Source organism: Oncorhynchus kisutch, linkage group LG1 (genome assembly GCF_002021735.2).
Source record: "Oncorhynchus kisutch isolate 150728-3 linkage group LG1, Okis_V2, whole genome shotgun sequence".
In the NCBI taxonomy this organism is placed as follows: domain Eukaryota; kingdom Metazoa; phylum Chordata; class Actinopteri; order Salmoniformes; family Salmonidae; genus Oncorhynchus; species Oncorhynchus kisutch.
In genome coordinates this window covers 63,821,286-63,837,459 of record NC_034174.2, presented here as the reverse complement: position 1 = coordinate 63,837,459, position 16,174 = coordinate 63,821,286, and the positions used below count along the sequence as shown (strand labels likewise).

The 16,174-nt window shown below is 42.7% G+C and overlaps 1 protein-coding gene across 4 annotated transcripts in view; it reads left to right on the top strand.

Annotated features, from left to right (window-relative positions):
* The first annotated feature begins 5,686 nt into the window (after positions 1 to 5,686).
* The window catches only part of LOC109889467 (E3 ubiquitin/ISG15 ligase TRIM25), a 13,805-nt gene continuing 3,317 nt past the window's right edge, over positions 5,687 to 16,174 (top strand). Inside the window, exons 1-10 of one of the 4 annotated variants that reach the window (XM_020480920.2) lie at positions 5,687 to 5,786; positions 7,149 to 7,857; positions 8,783 to 8,878; positions 9,067 to 9,300; positions 9,486 to 9,654; positions 11,741 to 11,782; positions 12,019 to 12,123; positions 12,489 to 12,539; positions 13,447 to 13,566; positions 15,519 to 15,578. In XM_020480920.2, coding sequence (XP_020336509.1) covers positions 7,249 to 7,857; positions 8,783 to 8,878; positions 9,067 to 9,300; positions 9,486 to 9,654; positions 11,741 to 11,782; positions 12,019 to 12,123; positions 12,489 to 12,539; positions 13,447 to 13,566; positions 15,519 to 15,578 — 1,486 coding nt within the window. In that variant the 5' untranslated portion in view covers positions 5,687 to 5,786; positions 7,149 to 7,248. Of the gene's footprint in view, positions 5,787 to 7,148; positions 7,858 to 8,782; positions 8,879 to 9,066; positions 9,301 to 9,485; positions 9,655 to 11,740; positions 11,783 to 12,015; positions 12,124 to 12,488; positions 12,540 to 13,446; positions 13,567 to 15,518; positions 15,579 to 16,174 lie in introns of all 4 variants that reach the window. The other 3 variants (XM_020480912.2, XM_031829570.1, XM_020480927.2) reach the window with 3 other exon arrangements.

Genomic DNA, 16,174 nt, shown 5'->3' with positions numbered 1-16,174 from the left:
TATACCCACTTTTTAGTGGGCATTGTGTATACTCACTTCTTAATCCCCAGTGACGCATATCAAAGTAGCGTAGAGGACGGTTGGAATGGGTTGCCCACAAACCGTTTCAATTAAATGTTAAAGGGGAACACTAACAACAAGGCGGACACTAACAACAATCCTTTGAGCTAAAATGAAAGAACTGAGCAGACGCAAATGCCGTTATGTTTCCTGCAAGCATCCTAGCTAATTTTAATTTATCTACTGAAACACAGTGTATTGCTGGCTAACATAGCTACTACTGTGTTACAGTGGGGGGGGGGGGGGGGGGGGGGGGTCTAATTATGTAGCTAGCTAGGTAGGTAAACAACTACCGGTAGCCATATCTATGACTAAAAAATAGAGTTTACAAAATAGCTCTTTTGTATCTTGATTGTAAAACCTCTGTTTTAAGCTGTAGATATGGCTAGCTACAACATTACAACCAGCCACCTAAAATTAGGTTTAAGAGCAAACATTAGCACGACTGGAGTTGACTAGCTATTTAGCCTGGCACCTGCTAACATGTTATGCACCACGCTTTGTAACTTGTTAGCAAGCATGTGTAACATCAGCAACTGTAAATAACTTTACTAGCTAGCTATGTAACATTGATGAGGGTTGACAATGGTTATGACCATGGATGCATTTCAATCTCAGAGTTATAGGCATGATGCAAGATAGGATTCCAAAGATAAGTAAATAACAAGTATTGCATATCCCGCAAACTACCTAAGTTTACTAGCAGACAGTGAGGAGAAACTACACAACAATTTACTGTTGTAAATCTCAAAAACTACAGCTGGTTTTACTATAAAAATATTTGCCTAGTGGACATGGTTGTATGTAGATACTGTCTGCCTGCCTACCTAGGCTCATTTGTACAGTCTGCTCACTGTGCAAAGGTTGAGGGTTATGCCATATTTCATTCTATTAGTCTAGATATTATTGTAAATGTAATCTATGTGCCTGTGCACATGTATGCATGTTCAACTAGTCTACCCTAATGTTGATGTTATGCTGGCATGGTTCAACTGTTAAAACTGTACAATATAGTATTTGTTTGTGTCTTACAGACATTACCATGTGGTGCCTGTGCTTCTTCCTGGAGTGGATTCTAGATACAAAAACATAATTATTTGCCTGTGTGTGTAGCTTAACTGTATCCAGTGAGCGGTTTCCTTCGAGGGATAAAACATTATTCTGGATTTCAAGCTAATGACTCATGAGGAGCTGAATGGCAGTTTGATCATGACAACCCTCCTTCCACAGCTTTACAAGTATTCCCTGAACTTACTGTATGTTTCTTTGGAATGGCAATTTCTCACCATCATCTGCTGATCACCAGTTCTCTTAGCTACATATTGTTGCACCAGATAATGTGATTTAACCAAATATTTTTGGTATCCATTACTGGGTGTTATAGGATAGATACTGTTTGGTGTAGCACAGAATTTTCAACCAACATTAGCGATGCCACCGTCGTCCTCGATTCGGGGAAAACAGGAGTCTCACAATGTCCATGTCCAGTTGCTTAAAGTAAACCAACAATATGTGCGCCGACATCGTGTCTTTCAAGTCTTTTCATTCATTGATCGAGACAGGAATTTTGGGGTGGACAACCACCTGTCTCGATCAATGAGAGAAGACTTGAAATAGACAAAATGTCCGCAAAAATCTCTGGGTAAATCACATTATCTGGTGTAACAATCTGTAGCTACAGTTCTCTGCACTTGTGTGTCCCTACACCTGAGGGACACTCGGACACACTGAACTACACTGTTCATAAAAATTTGGGGTATGTTACTTTTACCACATAACATTGTTGAATACACAGTTCTCTTGATTTAGCAGTAAAGAGTGTACACTTGTATTTTAGAGATTTAGACAGACATTCTTTGGATATCTGAATACCTAGCATCTGCTACAGAGCCCTGTACAACTTATATAAATACACTACATGTGGAAAACCCTTCAAATTAGTGGATGTGGCTATTTCAGCCACACCGGTTGCTGACGGGTGTACAAAATCAGAAAAAAGCCGTACAATCTCCATAGACAAACATGGGAGTAGAATGACCAGTACTGAAAAACTCAGGGACTTTCAACGTGGCACTGTCATAGGATACCACCTTTCCAACTAGTCAGTTCCTCAAATTGAACCAATTCCATATTAATGCCCATGATTTTGGAATGAGATATTCAACGAGCAGGTATTCACACACATTACATGGCCAAAAGTATCTTCTGTGAATCCTTAAGGGCAGACACATTTCAAGGACTGAAAGAAAATATCCATATTTATTTTATAGTGGTTCTTGTCTTTTCTTTTTAGTTCACCTTTATTAAACCAGGTAGGCCAGTTGAGAACAAGTTCTCATTTACGACTGCGACCTGGCCAAGATAAAACAAAGCAGTGTGACAAAAACAGAGTTACACAAACAAATGTACAGTCAATAACACAAAAGAAAATAAAAATATATGTACAGTGTGTGCAAATGTAGAAGAATAGGGAGGTAGGCAATAAATAGGCCCTAGAGGCGAAAATAACTACAATTTAGCATTAACACTGGAGTGATAGATGTGCAAGTAGAGATACTGGGGTACAAAAGAGCAAGAGGGTAAGTAATAATATGGGGATGAGGTAGTAGGGTGTGCTGTTTACAGATTGGCTATGTACAGGTACAGTGATCGTAAAGCTGCTCAGACAGCTGATGCTTAAAGTTAGAACGGAAGATATAAGACTCTAGTTTCCGAGATTTTTGCAATTCGTTCCAGTCATTGGCAGCAGAGAGCTGGAAGGAAAGGCGGCCAAGGTAAGTGTTGGCTTTGGGGATGACCAGTGCAATGTACCTGCTGGAGCGTGTGGTACAGGTGGGTGTTACTATGGTGGCCAGTGAACTGAGATAAGGCAGGGCTTTACCTATCAAAGACTTATAGATGACCTGGAGCCAGTGGGTTTGGCGATGGATAAGTAGTGAGGGCCAGCCAACGAGAGCATACAGGTCAGTGGTGGGTGGTATATAGGGCTTTGGTGATGAAACTACACAACATACTTCGTATTAGTTTCTTAGCTACAGTATACATATCTCCTTGGCATACTCCATTCATGCAGCAGCATACAATACATTTTTGGACTCACCTTGTGGTGCTGTGCTCACTTGAACAAGAAGGTGGTGCGACGGTCCTTCGTGGGCAAATATTATCCACCACAGAAAGCACTGAGCTAGGCTGAAACACCTGCCTTTTGGAACTGCATTACTCAAGAAAACAAGAGACCATGTTTGTATGTGACTTTATTAAACCCAATGATAATTACATATTTTACATTGTTTGCAAACTGATGTGACACATATTAATGCCAAAATAACAAAAACCAGGCAAGCCCCCCCCCCCCCCCCCAACAACAAAAAAGTGGGGCTCAAGCCACACCTGCCCTGAATGATGGGTTGCCACTGGTCATTAGGTCTGTAGCCTGATTTGATGCGTCCATGCACGCCTCTGTCTCGGCCACTCATCTCCGCCTTGACAAAAATGCAAGTGTTCTCCTCAAACCACAACGAGCACATACCACCCAGTTTCCAGTCAATTCGCTAATGTTTCAGGTGGCTGACATGCAGTACTGTTAAATAATGGTGCAAACCGCAACTGAATCAACATTCCACACAAAGCAATGATATTTACTCAGGTTGGGCCGGGTATTGAGGACCATGTATGTTGCATTGATCCGATCTGTAATAGACTATGGCAGTATAGCGCATGGTTTGGCAGCCAGGACCTCATTGGAAAGGCTAGATGTCATACAGGGTCAAGGACTATGTAGTAGTTTCGCTATAACCTGTTACGGTGATATATAGGTCTAAAGGCAGAGTCAATAAGAAGACGAGGTGTCAGAATAAATTCAAACACACCTTTGTCACAAATCACAAAACCTGATCGCAACCTCTGTCCAGTAACATGACCTACAGCATGGTCAAGCTAAACTACTATTGATTACCACAAGTCACAAAGAAAACCGGAGCTGCCTCCACTTTTCCACCACTATTTCAACATCAAATCACCTCTGCTTAGTCAAATACGGTAACAACTAAAAGATACCAAAAATTATTTTGTCCAATCAACGTAAGCTAAATATGACATGGCCAGGGGCACAACAAGGTATGAATTAATAGTTGGATCAGAATCGATGTTATAATCATTGGCCAGTACATAGAATTAAGTAAAACCACATGTCCAAACCCCCATCTCCATCCAGATACATTCAGCGTCTTGCTAATTTAAGGGAAATTATGAAACACAAGAAAACAAAATAAAAACTAAATGTATTTATTTTTATATTGGTCAATTTTTTGGGAGAAACCTGGCTTCCCTTGGCATCCATGAATACACTCCACTGACTACATGTGGAGATGGGTGGACATGACATTGCAGATGAGACAGCAGCTGACAATTATTGGGTGAACCTACAGGGACATGGGGCGTCTCATCCTGTGAAAGGCATGCTGGGAACATGAGCGAGGACAGAACATGATCTTTGGGTGGGTAATACCCATGCGAGGGAGATGGGACTGTCGGGAAGAGTATGTAGTCCAACAGTAGCTATTCTTGTGAACCCACCATGGCTCCTCCCCAGCTCTTGTAGTTGATCTAGAAGTGATGGAGAGACTACAGAAAGATGAGGACAGTGTTGATCCATCTGATTTGTTTAAGTGACGACATCTGGATACTGTGTATCAGCATTGTGGCCATTTACAGATGGTTCAAAAGATCTACGGACAGGACGTACTGGGCCAGCATTTGTAGTACAGGAATGTGGGGTGGCAGTCAGGAAACTTATTACAGATCATCTGGCGGTATATACATTAGAGCTGATGGCCATACTGGCCTTGCGGCGGGTGGAGGAAGTCAAGCAAGACAGTAGTTATGTACTCTGATTCACGTGCAGTGTTGGAGTCTGCAGTCCTTTAGTACACGTAGCAGACAATACCAGCTTTGTGCCGTACTACAAACCCATGGTAGGGTTAGACAGATGGGTATACAGACAAGATTGACTTGGGTCCTAGCCCAAGTGTGTGTGTGTGTGTGTGTGTGTGTAGGGGAACAAGGCAGTTGATGTACTGGCTAAACAAGAACTTAGTCCCCTCGGGATGTTGATGTTTAGGTTTCAAATGAGAAAGGCAGAGGCAAAAAGCCAGATATGGACAGTGGTGGTGCAGAGATGGCAGGAGCAGTGGAATAGAGATACTAAGGGTAGACATGTATTCTAAGTACAGAGGAATGTCGGGAAGGGGAGGACGGCAGGAAGAGACAGAAGAGAGGGGGCTATTTTTTACACGATTAGGGGTGGGACACAGCCGGTTAAATAAGACTTTATGGGAAAGCATCCAACAGGAAAGTATGATTATTGCCAGGAAACAGAGACAGTGGAGCTTGTATTGACATAGTATAGGCAGTATGAGTGGGAAAGAGGCTGAGATCCCGTATGAGAGAGAAGTGGATACAGGAAATTAGTTTAAAGCGTATACTAAGTAGAACGTCATTATATACAGTCTACATTTTGTCGTCTTTTTTAAGAGAAACAGGCTGACAGGTAGAATTGTGTTTCTCCCAGTCTCTGGCCCACACTCCAGTACAGTAGGCGGCGGTAATGCACCATAACGTTGGATGCCAACTGCCGATAAACCCCACCGAAGAAGAGTCCATAGGAACGGGCCGCAGAACTCGGACAAGTCACGGGACATACCTAGACAAGTACGGTTATCAGCCTGGTAAGTTTGATTCCGTTGGCTACTTTACTTAAAATATAATGGTTCATGTACATTTTATTTTAAAAACACTAAAATCATGAAGGCCTAATTGTTCACTCAAGCAAATAATGTAATAACGTCTCTTCAAAAGGGGAAACGGTAAGGTTAGATTGAAAATAAAGTAGATAATGACTATGCGCAAAGATAGTATCCTCAAAACCCAAATATTCCGTAGCTGCACCACGGAAGCAAAGACTATCAATACGTTTTGTTTTGCTAATGTATTTTGTTTCGCCAGAGTGACTGGCGACATACTGCTATGTTAATACAGTGTTGCTGGCCTTTTACTCCACCCATTCCATTGGCCAAAATGCAATTTAAAAATATGTTATTTAAAATAAAGTGAACTTTTATTTTACTAGGCAAGTCAGTTAAGAACAAATTCTTATTTACAGTGACGGCCTACACTATATGAATTACATACTGGTTTATAGAGAACTTTGTGCCGATGTTCCCCAATTTCCCCTTTGTGCCCGATGTTCACAATCATTGTAAAGCCCTAGTTATGTTTTTGTAACCTGTGTGAAATGGCTAGGTAGCTAGTCGTGCTCTCTAGTAGTGTTTCAAATCAGTGACCTCACTCCCTCAGACCTTGAAGTAGTTATTTCCCTTGCTCTGCAAGGACTGCAGCTTTTATGGAGCGATTGAAGAGGGGCGGAAGCAATACTGGTTCACTGACAGTCATTTCTGAAGATTAAATAATGTGATTAGAGACTAATTTAAGGAATTAAACATCTGTCCAAGATTTTAAGGTCACACTATTACGTTAACTAAACTCTCATTTTAATATGGTGAAGCTATTCCTGCAAAAGATTTAATTGGACATTAATAGTCAAATCAGTGTAAAAGCAGGTGAGCTGGTTTTACTCTTTTTGGCCATTTTCTGGTGCTTTGTGGCAGGAAACTGAGCTGGTCAAGAACAACATGTAAAATCTGCTACTCTATGTACGGTCAACCCTGCTACTTTATGTACGGTCAACCCTGCTACTTATTTGTCACCCCTAAAAATATTTAAGGGATTGGGAAAACTCTTTAAATTAGGTTGAACATGTGTGTTTTGACATGTTGAAATTCAGCTAAGTAAACTTTTTCCCACAAAGTTGCACTACTCCCAAGGCACCTAATTGGTGGAGCTACCCCAGTATTGTGAGCATACCAATAGCTATACCAAGTGGTCTTAGGTCTTTTTGTACACTTTTTTTTGCAAAACAAAAAAGACCTTGCATATAAGCACCATGTAAATAGCAATTGATTCCAATTTAATATCTTTAGAATGAGTTATCAACATTGCAATGTTTTGAATGGTGTGCTTTTATTTTTAAGGTTTCCATACAAAAGGTGATGTCATTTCTGCTGTTGTCAGATTAGTAGTTTAAACAGAATACTTACAGACAACACAGCAGCAGACAGTTGTAGTTCCATCATGGCCGACAAAATGTTTTCCCTCATGAGTCTCGAAGACGAACTGAGCTGTAGCATCTGCCTATGTGCTTTCGACTGTCCGGTGACAATTCCATGTGGACACAACTTTTGCCAAGCGTGTCTCCTAGAAACATGGAAAGACAACTACAGCTGTCCACAATGCCGGACCCACTTCACCACCAAACCAGTGCTGAAGAAGAACACCGTCCTCAGCGCTGTTGTGGAAACGTTCAAAATGAAGTCGAATAAAAGCGACCTCCCCAATGAGACGGGCGACTTAATCAAGTGGGATGCGGCCAAGATGGAGCCCAAAGAGGTGGTTCTCTTGTGTGACACCTGTATGGAAGCCAAAGCATTCAAGACCTGCCTCACCTGTATGGCGTCATTCTGCCTTGAGCACGTGAGGCCTCATCATGAGAACCCAGTGTTTGGCGCGCATCAGCTGAACGAGCCTCTGGGCGACTTGTGCGACCGTATCTGCCCCGACCACCACAAGCTAATGGAGTTCTACTGTGTCCAACATGGCCGCTGTATCTGTGGTGTCTGTCTGCAGCAGGTGCATAAAGGCTGTACCTTCTCCAACCCTGATGAACAACGGGCACTGCAAGAGGTAAGTTTACAATACATTTTAATACACCCCATCCACGGTCAGGCACACAGTGTTGTGCCAGCCCATTGCACCCATGTAATGCATTACAATCTCTGTCTAGAGGTCTGAACCTTTTTATGAGGGAAGGGGAATAGACCAGAGTGTGTCAGTTCAATGGGAGCAAATTAATCAGTGGGCAGACCAAGCAAGGAGGTGGGCAGAGCCAAGCACGAGCTAGTGAGATCCTATTGGCTCATTCTAGTATTTATTTGCATATTTCCGTTATGGAACGCCTACTCTGGTGTGTGTGTGTGTGTGTACACTAACTCAATTCGCCCTTGTACTCCTTAACAACGCAGTTAAGAAACTGTGGCAAAAGTTAGTCTACAAAACCCAGTCCACTCTTACAGATTCTAGTTTTGTAAATGGATAAGTGAATGTTCACCATATTTGGTAGTGAGTGGAAACTAACCAGATGCTTCACATTTATAAATCTGGTAAAATACCTAGCATACTGTTCTGTGGGGATACCTAGTAAGTTGCTTGCCAAACTGAATGCGTTCAACCAAAATGTATCTTCCGCATTTAACCCAACCCATCTGAATCGGAGAGGTGAGGGTGGCTGCCTTAATCGATGTCCATGTCATCAGCACCCGGTGAGCAGTTGTTAAGGGTTAACTGCCTTGCTCAAGGGCAGATTTTTCCACCTTTCCGGCTCGGGATTTAAACCACCTTTCGGGTTACTGGCCCAACGCTCTTAACCGCTAGGCTACAGGTGTAAGGTCACAGGTTCAAGCCTCACTACTGACTGTTTACCCTATTTTGCTACAGAAGTAATGTGACTGATCACTAATCCTAAACTAAAAGAACTAATTATCCCATCTTAAGAGTTAGAAATGTTTTGATTTATTTGGTTGAAGATAATATTCATTCATGTCTCATTCAGTCTGATTTGAGGGGCAAGTTGAGTCTGCTGGATGGAAAGATTGACAAGAACCAGACGGTCATCTCTCAGATGAGTGACCAGCAGAGCAAGTTGAAGGTGAGCGATAACTTTTTAAACAAAGGACAAGAAATTGTCTTAACTACCGTATTCAGTATATAAAGCAGTTTGAAACCTTGGAGCACCTGAAAAAACGAAATATCGAATACCTACAGGAAGAGCGGTGTGAGATGCTATGAGAGATATCAATTTGAGAACTCCTTGTACTTTGTGTCCACCTCCTCCAGGACTCTGCAGCCAGCAGGAAGAGAGCGCTAGAGGATGACTACCGCCAAATCCGGGAGCTGCTGGACCGTGACGAGCGTGAGGCTCTGAACACTGTGGACCGCGAGCAGGAGAGCGGTCAGACCAAACTCCAGAACCTCATAAAGAAGTTCAACCAGAACATTGTGAAGCTTAGCGCAGCAAAAGATGGCGTCAACAGCCTGCTCAGTCGGACTCAGACCGTGGCTTTCCTACAGGTGAGTCCAGTGTAGCGAAGGTGGCTTCGGTGAACGGCCCTCACTCAGGTGATGAGCAACCTTACCTGAAATCAGAAGACTTGCATCAGCTCCCGGCCTTAGCTCAGTGGGCTAACAGTCTTGAAATTCTGATAATGACTATAATGCATCTTATTGTTGTTTTTTTTACCTTTCCTTTGGGACAGGCCTCAGTTGACATGCCAGCAGTGGTGGCCTTTGACCCCTATACCCCGAAGGTGAACCTGGACTCTAAGGCCGTGGCAGCCTGGCATGCCTACTCTGCAGTCCTGAGGGAGCATCTCACACATGTACTGAAACAGCCTGTAGAGGCCAGACTGCAGATACTCAAACCAGGTGTGTGTGTATACAAGTGTATTAAACATGCTTATGGGCGGCATTTGTATGATGCCTTGTGATATTTAATTCCAAAACTTTGCATGGACATGTTCGACAATGGTCATTTTTATATTGGAGAGCAATAAGGGATCAAACAATGAGTCCAATCAATCAATAATTCACAATCCAACATTTTATCCCTCAAATTGGTTAACAATCTGGTGGTTTGAGGTGTTAGTTTTCCAGATTCCAAGCATCACCACTTGCCGGCCTCCACCCAGTACCCTGCCCTGAACTGGGCACTCACCCATTTTCCCATGTGTATCAAGAATGGTCCACCACCCAAAGGACATCCAGCCAACTTGAAACAACAACTGTGGGAAGCATCAGCGTCAACATGGGCCAGCATCCCTGTGGAACGCTTGACACCTTGTAGAGTGTGGATGGGCATGACATCAAATCTAACCATAGATTTTTTTTTTTTTTAAATACTGTGCTACAAAGTACCAGGCACATCTTCCTCCATGCTGGCAGGTAGCCTAGTGGTTAGAGCTTAGGACTTGTAACCTAAAGGTTGCAAGATCGAATCCTAGAGCTGACAAGGTACAAATATGTCGTTCTGCATCTGAACAAGGCAGTTAACACACTGTTCCTAATAATTTGTTCTTAACTGACTTGTCTAGTTAAATAAAAAAATCAAATGCTCACTCTCCCGCCAATTCATACATTCATTGATTTCAATGGTGTGAAATGTTTGTCAATCTTTATGAAATCCCTGCTATATATCAATAGTAAATGTAGGCTAGTGTTAATCATTTGCCATTTCCCCATTAATCCAGACTTTTTGGTTATGGTAATTTCCGTTTATTCAATGTATTAATACGGCATAGCGTTCTCATTCTCGTAGTGTACAGGTTGTTTGGATAACTCAAACCGTCTAATGTTTATCATACAATGTAACCAGCTACATTTCCCAATCTAATGTTTTGCTTCTAGTTAATCTAGTATTTCACCAGAGAGAAAAAGAGGCTACACATCAGAGCGCTGTCTGTTGATAGAATTTCAGTTCTTGAATTCTCATCCGAGTGGAGAAGTGCAACTGAAGCACAAAACTTGTCTGATGCAGAGCAGAAGCCACAACTAGCTAATTGACAAATCATATGCTAATCAAGCACAAAGAAACTCGGAGTTGGACAAGCAGCAGCAGAAATCTCGCATTATATATTTTGCCACTGCAAAGCGCAGCTGGGACTTCACCAGAGCCGAGCAGGTAAAAGCGTCTGCATGCTTCCCAACCGAAACACTTCGGTAGAGTTCGTGCATATTATTGACGTTTTGGTGAGGTTTGTTTTCGGCTAAAATAGTCTGTTTTTCAACTCGTTCATGCACGTTAGTTTGATGAAAAATTGCGCAACTAAAATCGTCGGCAAAAACGTCTAGATTTATCGGCGATTTAATTCTGACTTTTGAGGAAGTGTATACAGGCTGAGGCGTCTCAATGGGCAAACCGTACTATTGACGCATTTTTCTTCTATTTCAAGCAAAGTATGCGGGAGTATGCGAGCACACGCGTGGTTAGGGTAGCCAAGTTTGGCTAGGCGCCAGCCGAACTGAAGCATGCTGACGCCTTAATAGAGCCCATAGTTTCAGTTAATGATTCTCAAATAGCAATCTAGGAATTAGAATGTGTCTAATGGTTATGATAAATTATTCATGGTTGCACACTGTTTGACATATAGATAAATGCACACATTGTCCAGTGTGTTTTAATGATTATATTTTTTTCATTAGAGCCCTGAAATTATGCGAGTACTCTTAAAACAGTCAAACTGTCAAATGCCCATCCCTATTGTAGAGGCCATGCCCCGACGAATTGAGGATGTTCTGAGGGCGAGTGCAACTCAATATTAGGAAAGTGTTCATGTTTTGTACACAGTGTATTCAGTTATATTCCGGACTCTGACATCGCTTGTTTCTTAATTATTTTTATTGTATTGTTATAACTGCACTGCTGGAGCTAAGAAAACAAGCATTTCCCTACACCCGCAATAACATATGCTAAATATGTGTAAATGACCAATAAATTGTGATTTCTTCCCAACAGCTGAGAGGTTTGCTCCTCTGCTGCCAAACTTCTATGAAATGGGTGAGTGCCGTGATGCCCTCCTCTTTATAACTACATAACTCCTGCTGGCATACAGTAACAGTTGTAACTTTTCAGAAACATATGGCTTTTGTATGGCTAAATTGTACAGCCATAATAATTAGTCAAATCAGTTATAGACTCGTTGTGGTGGTCACTCATAGCGTAATCACAACCATGGGCACTGGATTTCCTTTGATACAGCGTGACACTAAGTGTCATCTGGTCTGTTTCAGGAGGCATGCCACCACAAGGTCATCCGAGAATGCCTAGATCCCACAGCCCCGGAGCTCCCCTCAGGGCAAACCAGAAGAAGCCTCCACAAGATTCAAACCGAGAGAGAAGTAGGCTATTACAAGATGGGTCGTTGTGGCCTTGTAGCCTGATTAAAGATTCCCTTTTTAGTGTGTCTAGGTACATTTTTACCAAGACACTACATTGAACCATTCGACAAACATAGAATACGATGCACCGACAAGGTTTTTCCGTTTCCTTTATCAGACCAGACAAAAACAGGACAAATACAGCTCGTTCTTGTCAGTCAGAAACACCTGTGACATGAATGCTTCAAAAACAAGATAGCAGATTGTTTCACTGTCAGTAAAGACTTACTGCCAATTCTACCACTATTTACACCTCTAAAGGGTCAACTATGACCCTCAGTTACTTTTTTTTGATCCTACACGTCTCAACCATTTCTCCCTTTCAGAGTCGGACAAGAAACGAGATCACAAGGAATGGAAAGACCATAAGGCTGACAGTGAGAACTGATTTCAGTGTTTTTCTGTGTGTTTACTTCAATAACTGCCAAGCTCAGATAACAGGTGTGCTGTGCATTGCATGTTTCAAGTAACATCACAAGTTAAAATGTTATTAGTTTATGATCTAGTTTAACAGGCTTATGGCTATTCAGTCTGTTCCGCAAACCTTAGTTGGAGAGAGTGCTTAAAGGGATATTTCGACATTGTCAAAGAAGCCAATTTTGGCTAGATGCTCCCATAGACTTCCAGTCATTGCACTACTACTAGTTAGCAATCGCATCAGAAAATAACTTCAACTTCCTTCAAACTGCACACAGACACAAATGGTTTCAATGAGTTCATCGGACTCTGGGTAAGAAAACATTTTTAAAAAGGGGCTTAATTGTCAGTCTATCCCTTTAACCTACATAGTGCAACAAACCTGGGTTTATAAGCGCAGATATCGACTGCCGCTCGAGCATGCTTTTGGGGCACAGTCGACAGCGCGCTGGACTTCGGGCTAGAAGGTCGAGGGTTTAAGACCTGCTCTGTGCCTGTTTCATTACATTGATGTCAGAAGTGATCGGACCTTGCATCCTCGACAATGCCATGTGCTTGGCCAGTGAGCGCGTTCCTACAAGACGTAGAGTCGGAAGCTAGCACGAGGGCGCGTTCTTTGAAAGGAGGAAGTAGTGCAACGACCCTGGGTTTATAAGCGCAGATATCGACTGCCGCTCGAGCATGCTTTTGGGGCACAGTCAATAGTGCGCTGGACTTCGGGCTAGAAGGTCGAGGGTTCGAGGCCTGCTCCCTGCCTGTTTCATTACATTTAGGCAGCAGCTGACTCATACAATATTGTGTAAAAGAACTGACTGCCATCATTGGATATGAAAATATATTGTAAATTAATTGTTTGTCTTCCATCAGAAAATTCACAAAAGCCACCTAATGCTCCCAGAGAGTCCGCCACTCCTGTTCCACACACACCAAGGGACCACCCCAGAGGACAATCAGCAGAACCCAGACCCAGGAACATGGAGGACCCAGGTAAATGTTGCTTAAAATTATATTCTCTGCTCATGCAGCCGAATACCATAAATGAGCCTCCAATGACAAATTTGAATGCAATTCTGGATACTTGTCACAACTGGGGGGGTAATTCTAGCAAGATGGTTTAACATATTTAGGATTCCCTGAACAGATCCAGTTTCTCTTAACCAGATGAGGGAGTCTGATTTCTTGGTTCCAGAACGTCTGCTTCTCGTTTAAGTAATTGTGCTAAGCGAATTGCAGATTGGTTGATCCGACAACTGGCGCGTGCACGCAACATTCAAAAAGGCCTCATGTCGATGACCGAAATAAACTACTGCTATGGAGTCAAGACAGCCCAATATGTCACAAGTCCAGAACAAGAAACTATTGTAACATACAATGAATATGTTAATATATTTACCAAAATTGTAAGAGGCGCGGGTGCAAATGCCAGAGAGGGTGCCGGGCAGATAATTGCGGACCGAGTAAATGCTTAAGTGAAGTGGCACAATTCCAATATCTTAATAGGCCTAGCTTACACACATGGGTGACTAGTAATGATGCTTTCACTTCAGAGAGCACTGTCATTGCAACACTGGTGATATTCATGTCAAGGCTATGGCCTATGTCACAATTGCAATGGTAGGCCCATTCCATAACCTATGTAGGATGAATAATAATTTGAGTGCTTTTCATGACAACAGTGTGTTTACGTAACGCCAATGATGTTTTAATTAGGCTATTTATCATGTTGCTTAGGTTTATTCATTTGAGATTAGCAAAGCGTCGCAGCCTACTGTACCTGCAATTCTGTAAAAGACCTCCTTGATTATACAGCTTGATGGGCAGGGAATGCAACAAAGACGACAACAAAAAATCTCTAATGCAAGGCAGACTCTTCTTACGGCTCTACGCACAGTTGCTTTGCCAAATCGTTTGTACAGGAAACTTCCAGTGGCCAAAATATTGCTAAGTAATGCAGAGTTTGTAGGCCTATAGCAGTAAAGGCGAAACCACGTTGGATTACATTGGCTATGTACAGGTTGAAGTTTTATTAATTTATCCGTTATTTTACCAGGTAAATTGACTGAGAACACGTTCTCATTTGCAGCAACGACCTGGGGAATAGTTACAGGGGAGAGGAGGGGGATGAATGAGCCAATTGTAAACTGAGGATTATTAGGTGACCGTGATGGTTTGAGGGCCATATTGGGAATTTAGCCATGACACCAGGGTTAACACCCCTACTCTTACGATAAGTGCCATGGGATCTTTAATGACCTCAGAGAGTCAGGACACCCGTTTAACGTCCCATCCGAAAGACTGCACCCTACACAGGGCAGTGTACCTAATCACTAAACTGGGGCATTGGGATATTTTTTTTTAGACCAGAGGAAATAGTGCCTCCTACTGGCCCTCCAACACCACTTCCAGCAGCATCTGGTCTCCCATCCAGGGACTGACCAGGACCAACCCTGCTTAGCTTCAGAAGCAAGCCAGCAGTGGTATGCTGCTGGCAAAAGTTGGTCAGATATGAATGATTGTGCAGAAAAACGATAACGTTCCAAAAGAGAATCTTCTGAATGATTTAAAGGGTAGTTGAGGTCCAATCATTTGTTCCCTTTGTAATGCACGGCAAACAATGAAGGCTCTGATGTCAATTGGATTTTCCCGCAAAGGGACCGGCCATAGCCGACGAACAACAATCTTATTGGCTGAGAAACCCCGTCTTTATTCACCAGGACAGGCTAAGATCAAGTTAACCTCTTAGGTAGGAGGTTTGCTTCTGAGCATGCGTTGCTATGGTTGATCAGGCTATAGGTCGAGCGCTCTTTCTGGAACTGGAAATGTGCTCAAATTCTAGTTTGACAGATCTCACCAACTCACTAATCTGGCTTTCTGGAATACCCCTCTGGTAAGTCACCTATGCACTTTACTAAACTAATGGCATGGTATTTTTCTTACAGGACAAGCAAGTGTTCCCCCAAGTATCACGTCTGCAGCGAAACGAAATGACCTTCTACGATGTAAGTTCACAAGTGTTACGAAACCACGTAGCAAACAGACTCCGGCTCGATCTAGGGAAGCTAGGAGGTTTGCCAGAAGATACTGACCCTACCGTTACACTTGTTTGCACTGGGGGTCAGAACTCAATCGTGGTTACGTTAAGACACCGTGGAGCCGGCGTGAGATATGGGACGGAAAACATACCTCGATGCAGGAATGGGATATGCCACTGTGCTCCAAATTGTACTTTTCATCCACACTGCTCCATCGGAATCTTCTGGCAAGTTGCAAGTCTGTAACCTCTGAGTGTGCGTTCAACATAAGTCAACAGGGTGTTGTAAGTGTCTCTAGGGGAGACGGCTCATGTCGGTTATTGATGTTCATATGATGACAAGTATAACAATATACAAAAAGGCATGCCAAACAAAAGAGATTCAAACACTCTGCAGGAAATCCCCATTGGCTTGGGATGCTGCTCTTGATCAGCTTCTAAGATTGTTATAGTAATTGCCACTCAATCACTCACACCTGTGAGCAATTACTCAACCCTTAACCCTGCTGGTAGTCCTAGCACCTGGCCTGGCAGCTGCTGCCAGCAGTGGAGAGATGTCTGTAG